The sequence below is a fragment of the Cyprinodon variegatus genome, unplaced genomic scaffold (genome assembly GCF_000732505.1).
Source record: "Cyprinodon variegatus isolate N-32 unplaced genomic scaffold, C_variegatus-1.0 Scaffold448, whole genome shotgun sequence".
Lineage (NCBI taxonomy): Eukaryota > Metazoa > Chordata > Actinopteri > Cyprinodontiformes > Cyprinodontidae > Cyprinodon > Cyprinodon variegatus.
Window position 1 is genome coordinate 396,997 of NW_015150901.1, and position 8,192 is coordinate 405,188.

General features: G+C 37.4%; 1 protein-coding gene across 1 annotated transcript in view; it reads right to left on the bottom strand.

Annotated features, from left to right (window-relative positions):
• Nucleotides 1–8,192, bottom strand: part of LOC107093830 (neural-cadherin-like) — a 501,663-nt gene that overhangs the window by 387,405 nt on the left and 106,066 nt on the right. Inside the window, exon 4 of the mRNA XM_015389130.1 lies at nt 7,359–7,416. Coding sequence (XP_015244616.1) covers nt 7,359–7,416 — 58 coding nt within the window. The remainder of the gene's footprint in view (nt 1–7,358; nt 7,417–8,192) is intronic.

An 8,192-nucleotide genomic window follows, 5' to 3' on the forward strand; every position in this document is an offset into this window, starting at 1 on the left:
GCCTTATTAAAGGAGAAAGATTCTTTATTTGTTTCGTTTTTTTTTATTAAAGAGGGAAATGTTGGTTTTATGTGGAGATAAAAAATGCCAAACCCAGAAGTCAATGCAAAAACACAAAGAAAAGAAGTATATCTAAAATCCACCTGGTATGCAATTATGTTGTAGGTAAATGTGGATAGAATAGAATAGAATAGAATAGAATAGAATAGAATAGAATAGAATAGAATAGAATAGAATAGAATAGGAAATCCTTTTATTGTTCCATAATGGGGACATTCTGGTGTTTACAGCACCAAAAAGATTATAGAAAAATTATTACATAAATATGGACCATCGAAAAATGGAAAAGAATAATATAATAGTGGAAAGTTAAAGGATAAACAATAAAATACTGTACTGTTAAGTGTTTTAACAATGTGAAACTGTGCACCTGGAGAATAAATAACCAATATCTAGCTATGGACATTTTTTACAGTAATGGGTATTTGAAAGTAGCAGCAACATCAGAGATTAACAAAATGACAGCAGCATGTTATTTAACTGACTAAGATAGAAACATTGCTAAATTAGCATGAATGTAACAACTTATGGAGGTTGTTGGGAACAGGGATGGTTATAAAGTCTTCCAGCTGCTGGGAGGATCTGTGATAACGCTCCCTGGTGGATTAAGGGTGCAGCACTCTGTCACTGAAAGAGCGGTCCAGTTCAGCACCAGCTTCATGCATGGGGTGTGAGAGTTTATCTAACCAAGATGTTCATTTAGTTAGGATCCTTTTGATTCCCACCTCCTGCACTGAGTCCAGGTGGCAACCCTGTATTTCTATTTAACTGCAGGTTATTCTGATATATATTTTTTTCTTTTTTTAATTCTTTCTTATGGAAATCTTCTTTTGTTCTACTTTTAATTTCCCTTTTTTCTGTTCTTTCTTTTTCTTCTTTTGTTTCACTTCCACAGAGCCACACAGAACATAGAGAATTCCATACAGTTCTTGGGTTTGAAAATATGTTATTTACTTTGGAGAAATGCAATATAACAAGCTCCTCATTTAACTGATTTTAGCTGACACCTGTTTTGAAATAAATAGTTATTTTTAGCTCACACTTGTTTTTACATTAATGATTGATTATACTGTTTGATTTTGTCAATAAAGTGCTTTTAAAAGTCAAAAGTCTTTTGTTTCCTGAAATGATTACAAACTCTGCGTAAGCAGGGGACAAGAATTATTTGTTTGCAAAAATTGATAACAGTGGATTACACCAAACCCCCGTTGTGGCTCAGACAATGGCCCCCACTTTCCGGAAAATTCTGCTTCCCCTAGAGACATCACTTCTGTGAGACCAGTCAACAGAAGGCAAAGCTGTGATGCATCAGGACCGACCCCCACCGTCATTCAGCTTTAAAAGCAAGGAGCGGGAACTGCTCACTCTCTCTTTTTCCTGGGCACCATGCCGGTTAGAAGACACAATTTCCACATGGGATTTTTCCTGGAAGCTAGCTGATCGCAGCTCTCCCCCCTTTTGTTCTGCCGTCAAAGCTACTGAGAGCAGTGTATCACCCTGTAAAACCCGTTCTGCCTGGTTAACCAGCTCTGCACCAGCTACCCTGCATTTTCCTTGCAGAGGAGCGCTGCAGTTAAGTCAGGTCTTTCTTTGCATTTTTGAGTTTTAACAGCCGGTCTAGAAGCAACCCTGACCTGAAATCCTGGTGACTAAACAAGTTATAGTTATAACTATTCAACCAAGAACATTAAATTGATTTTACCCTCAATTTTGAATGATTTATCTATTAACTACAAATCCAGTTTTAGTTAGTTATATATATATTCCTAATCTAAAGGTAACATATCACAACAACATATGAGCTGCAGTTCTGAGCTAACTCTTGATCTCTCCTCATTTGGTCAGAAGTCTAAGACCTCCATTTTGTTTTTATTCAATTGGAGAAAGTTATGGTGCATCCACATATTGCATATAGCAGATCATCGGATACTTATACGGTTGGAACATAGTAAGAAAAATAATTGCACATGCTACTGCAGCTGATATGCCACTAATTGAGCTATAAGGGATGTTGCTGATGAAGTTGTATTTTACTTGTCTCTTTGCTCAAGTGTTTCAAATAAGCAAAGATTAAAGGAAAACTGACAAGGAAAAACACTGGTACAGCTTTTCCATGGTTTGGGGGCTACATCATTTCTCAAGCAATCAAACTTATTGTTTTCCTACACTACTCTAGTTTTTGTCCAAATGGAAATCTTCTAAAATCTAACATAAGAATGTTTTATGGCCAAAGGAGCCAAACTTAAATGAAAAGTCAGGTCAGCAAAGAATAATCAATGGATCATTATTTATACCTAAAACGAATACGTTCGCGGTGATTTATTGAATATGGCGTTAATTAGAAAAAAAAATTACAAAACAATAATTTTATTTTCGAGTCCGGGACCGGCCATTTTTGCCCAAATATAGTAACGTCTCACTCCTGCCATCTTCTGGAAGTGACGTCACGGTGTGGACTACTAATGGAAACTACTAGACACATCTGCAATCAACAACAATTATTGAAGATTTCCAGAGGACTTCACCATTGAAATTCACCAGAGAGCTATAATAAAACTATCAATGCCCACATGCATTGAAGAGAGAGGATTTACCATCGAACTTCTGGCCAGAGAAAAAACACTTAATATGTAGCCAACATTTGGAAGAAGAATATTATCAAGATGACTTGGATAATAGCGTGTTGTGACAAACACCAGATACAGCACTGGGACTTGATCAACAGCCGATACCGCACCGTGACGTCACAAACCAGTAGGTGGCAGTAGTGTTCTTTGACAAACATGGATGCCTCCAGTAAAGCACATTCAAATGAAAATTACTGTTATTTAAAAACACTTATCATTTATTTAACAGTATGTAATAATTTCATATTTAAAGTACTTTCAGAAGTTTGAATTCTGAATATGACCGGACTTTTCCTTAAAACTCCCAGACTCTAACCTGTGAGGAGAGAAACCATCCTGCCTCTCAGGAAAGAAATGCACCTACAAACACAGTGATTCATGGTGGCGATGGCAGCTTTGGTTAATGGAGAGCCATCTTCTGAAGGGAGATTTATGATAATTGTATAATTTTCAGAGCAGACCAGGTTATTTGGAATTGAAAGCTGCTTAGACCTCAAATGCAACAAAAAGGCGGGTAATGTGTGTGTCTGCGGGATTTGCACGATTGGCAAAGGAGAAAAGTTTCAAAAACAAAGTATATAGAGAAGGAGTGTATGCCCTTGATTGTTGCCCTTACATTTGGTTAATGTTTAAGGGTAGGGTTATGGCCCAGTGGTTAATCCACATAAACAATTCTCACACTGGATGTCAGAGAGAAAAACCAGAGATTAATCTAAAGTTCTGTAGCGAGTTTCTTGATGACATCCCTGACAAACGGCTTTAAGCTCTGAGTTATTCCCTGATGCGTTGAGAATGATCTCTGACAGACAGGAAGAGAACATAACAATTATGGATTGTTTTATTCTAAAGTTTAGTGTTTAAGAAGCAGGGAACTGCTCAGGGTCTTAGGAGCAAATTCCACCTGAAATTACATATGTGAATTAAAGAAAGTACAGCTCACAAACTATAAATTGGAAATACAATGGTTTGTATCTGTGTGATAGAAAGGCATTGAGAATTTTTTTTCAGGTGGAACCACTATTTTAAACGTCACCATGTCTGATTTATAGGTGATTAAACAAAGAAAAAATGAAAAGTACTTAGCCTTGCCGGGTTTTTTTTTCCAAAATAAATGCTGCAAATCACCATGAAACCCCATTTGAAACTCTGGATGAACCTTTAGACTTTATAGATCCACGTCCTGAATATAAGTCAAGAAAATTTGGACTGAATAAGTTGAAGCTTGTTTATTCCACAGAGGTTTTAGTAGGCAGTGTGCTAGGCGGAAGTGGGATTTTGGCACAATGCCAAAAGTGCAAAAATGTATTTGTTCACTCATAAGCGGTAGTCTGGTTTACATTATTGTACAGTTTCTGTATAAGGCAAAGCCTTTGCTCCTAAGATTTAGGCGTCTTTTTTTAATTGAAATTTACCAATAATATCACCATACTGAATAGAAATAGAATAAGAGATCTAGCTTATGTAACACATTCTGGTTACATGACCTGAAATGGTCGCACAATGACCTCTGACTCCTCCTTAAAAAGGTCCTAGCCTCTAGTGTCCAATGATGCTGGCCATTAGGAGGCGGGGCTAAAAAAATTAATACCTGCTGTTGCATTACTCCTGCAGAGGCAAACATGTCAGCTGAAATTTTAAATCTCGTTTTATTTGTTTACACGGTCACACTGGAAAAAATTGAAATCTAGATTAAATTATTATTATTTTTTTAAATAAGTCCATTTGTCATGGATTGAGGAGGTAAAAGAGACATTTTGGCAATGGAACAAGCCAATTTAAATTAAAAATAACAAAACACAATTGTATTGTCTTATTTTAAGTGCATATTATCACATTTTCTTGTTTTAAGAGTAAAAAATACTGATTCCATTGGCGAACTATCACATTTACCTACTCAAATCAAGGGTAAATACACTTAATTTAAGACATTTTTAATTATTACTAATGTATAAATCAAAAAGTTTTTGAATAAATAATTGGGAAACATGTTTTAGAAATTTAAAGCCCCATTTGAAAGGTGGTGGTGTGGATAAAACACCATGTGACTGCGATTTGCCCATTTCTATAAATAGATAAACATGACCAGGTGTCAGTGGGGCCCTGTACCAGGCTGGCCGGTTGAAAGCTGGCCCAATCGTCTTCTTCTCTACAGAGAATACAACATTTTTGGATACAAGTTTGATAAAGCCCATTTAAATCCCTCATCTTCTTGTAGCAGCTTTTCTGGAGTGCGACAAAACAAACATTTTAAAAGATGCATGTGCTGATTATCTGTAGATGAGGAGATGGCTCACTTCTGTTCTCTCATGATTAATCATCCCCAGATCCCGTTCCACATTAAGGCTGTGAAACGCTGAATCTGTAATCAGGGTGGCTGATTAAATTCTATAAAACTAAAGGGAACCACTTTGAACCAGTGTTTGTTGACTGCTAAAGGGAACCATCCTCAACCCACATCCATGTTCTCAATTATTGTTTGTGTAAAAATATTATCTGAGTTTTTCAGTTTGTTTTTACCATAAAAATCTACTATAAATCTTTAAAGGGGCATACAAAGAAGAAATCCTGGGATGATGGGAGAAAAGCTTGAGTTTCCAGAAGAACCTATTACACAAAATTACACAGAAATAAAAATTTGAATGCAAAATTGAACTTAAGGCAACCACCATCAACACTACATATGAAGAGGAAAGTAAAATGCTAGGAATGGAGAGGTCACAGGGACCCATTTTGTGGGTACAGAATGGGTCCCTGTTTATCGGTTCTGTTAAATACAGAGCACTGGTGATATTCTCATGGCCTCAGATAATGGAGTTATATCTCTACTTGTCCTGTTGGATCTCAGTGCTGCATTTGATACAGTTGACCATAATATTCTTTTAGAAAGACTTGAATATTTTGTACGAATTAAAGGTACAGCACTAGACTGGTTTAAATCGTATCTATCTGACTAATTTCAGTTTTTTCACATTAATGATAAATCTTTCTCATGCTCAAAGGTTACATGTGGAGTACCACAGGGATCAGTGCTAGGACCAATTCTCTTTACTTTATACATGCTCCCAATCGGTAGAGTTATTAGACAGCATGGGATTAATTTCTCCAAGACATAAAAACCTGGATGACTCTTAACTTTCTGCTCCTGAATGCAGACAAAACTTAAGTTATAGTCTTTGCACTAGAGTCTTTGCACTAGAGTCTTTGAAAAAGAAGCTGATTAGTCAGTCTCTTTATTTACATGGGTTTGTAAAAAATAAACTGCTGTAGTTTCTTATGGCGTCTGCTGCTGTTTCATTTGGTACTGTGATTAGCGGAAACTTTCTGCTGACCCGCCCTCCTTTCTCTGAAAGGACTCCAAATGGGCAGAACTGCACCTCATTGCACCTCATTGCGGATTATTAATCTGGCTGACAGGTTGGTTTTGGTCACAGTGAAATTCTATTCACCCTCAGTCTTCTTACATGGTGCCAATTCACAGCAAAAGTCAAATTACAGCACATAATCAAGATTGAGCTCTCATGCATGATCAAACTTTCACTTTAGTAACAATCGCGTATATATTGTTGGTTATAACTTTTGTGTTTTTTGTACCTTGCTGCTACCCATGGTTCCCCTGAGATGTATGGAAATAATAAGGTATGTGATGCTGATATTTAACTCGGGGAGTTTAACTGAACTTCATCCGTGAACCTAAATTCAGGGATTGCTATTAAAGGCAAACCGTGTACCTTTTGGCCACTAGGGACGCTACACCTGTAACTGCCCATATTTTGCTTCTAGTAAACATTAACAAAAATTAACAAAGATATAAATAACTGATATATGATGGACACCCGGCTCCTTTCCAAGATTGACTCTAGTTTTTCCTTGCGTATAATCCCTTTCACGTTTTCTCTTTTTAGTCTCCTCAGAAGGTTTTATCTATTTCCTTGCCTCACCCATGACCAGTAGTCGAGCATACAGAAATATAGTAGAGCAAAAGCCTTAGCTCCATGATGATATAAGAGCCTGTGGCCGTAATGCGATACGTTCTTCTCGGTCACATGACCTGGGCAATGACAGCGCGTCTTGTCTCAACTTACATAGTCAGTATTTCAAGATGGGAGTCCCGCTCACAACATTGATAGTGTCAAGCGCTGTATATTGGCCTGAGGAATCATTTGCTTCATATGCTTAAACTCTTTAGGTCACAAAGTTTGTGGTTTGCCCTTAAGGCAAATCCAGCTTCATACTCATAACAGATATCTTTAGTTTTATGTTAACATTAGAAATGTTGTTAAGATAAGTTCTTACTCCTGGTCCTGGTAACTAGCTTTAGGTATCACATCCCAGCAAGACAAACATGTAGGTGTCAACATGGAAGATGTACCATTCACTCTAAAGCTTGAAACCAGTATTTAGGTGTTAAACAGGAAAGAACATCCAGAGTCAAGCTTTAATCTTCTTTTGGACTGCAGGGGGTGCTCCTAAAGACCTTCTATTACTGTTGTGGCATCAACCATATTATTTGGAGCTGTATGTTGGAGCAGTGACTTATCTGTAGCTAAGAGGCAGTGGCTGGATAGCTGATCAGAAGGCCAGCTCTGTGATTGGATGCCCTCTGGACTCAGTGCAGGAGGTTGGAAACAAAAGGATCCTAAATGAACGTCTCTGTTGGATAAAGTCTCTCACCCCATGCATGAAGCTGGTGCTGAACTGGACAGCTCCTTCAGTAACAGACTGTTGCACCCTAAATGCACCAGGAAGCGTTATCACAGATCCTTCCTTGCGGCAGCTGGAATACTCTAGAACCACCACTGTTCTAAACAATCTCAATAAGTTGTTACATTCATGCTGATTTTTGTACAGTTTCTACCTTAGTCAGTTAAATAACATGCTGCTGTCATTTTGCACCTCTCTGATGTTGCTGCTATTTTCAAATATCTGTCACTGTAAAAATGTCCATAGCTGTATATTGGTTATTTAATCTCCATGTGCACAGTTTTATATTGTTAAAACACTTTACAGTACCATATTTTATGTGAAATTTGTTTTAATGCTGTCACTTATTCTGTTATTTGTATACTCTTTTTAAGGTCCACATTTGTGTGACCACTTTTTTTATAATATTATATTATTATATAATATCAAATAAATATAATATAAAAATATAATATTATATATATTTTTTCAGCTTTTTTATTGTCATTACACTGTCACAAGTGCAGAGCAACAAAATTAACTCTCTGCATTTAACCCATATCCTTGGGGAGCAGTTGGCTGCCATTGTGGGGCACCCAGGGAGCAGTGTGGGGTTAAGGTTAAGGGTCTTGTTCAGGGAGCCAGAGTAGAGGCTTTGGGGATCGAACCAGGCACTTGCAACCTTCTCAGAGCACAAGCGCACTGCTCTAACCCACTAGGCCCTGGCAACAAGCTTATCAGACACAACAGTTTCCAGCATCAGCTTGGGCCTTCTACCGGAGCTTATGGAATATCTGTGATGATACGTGGTAGAAATAAGAAAAA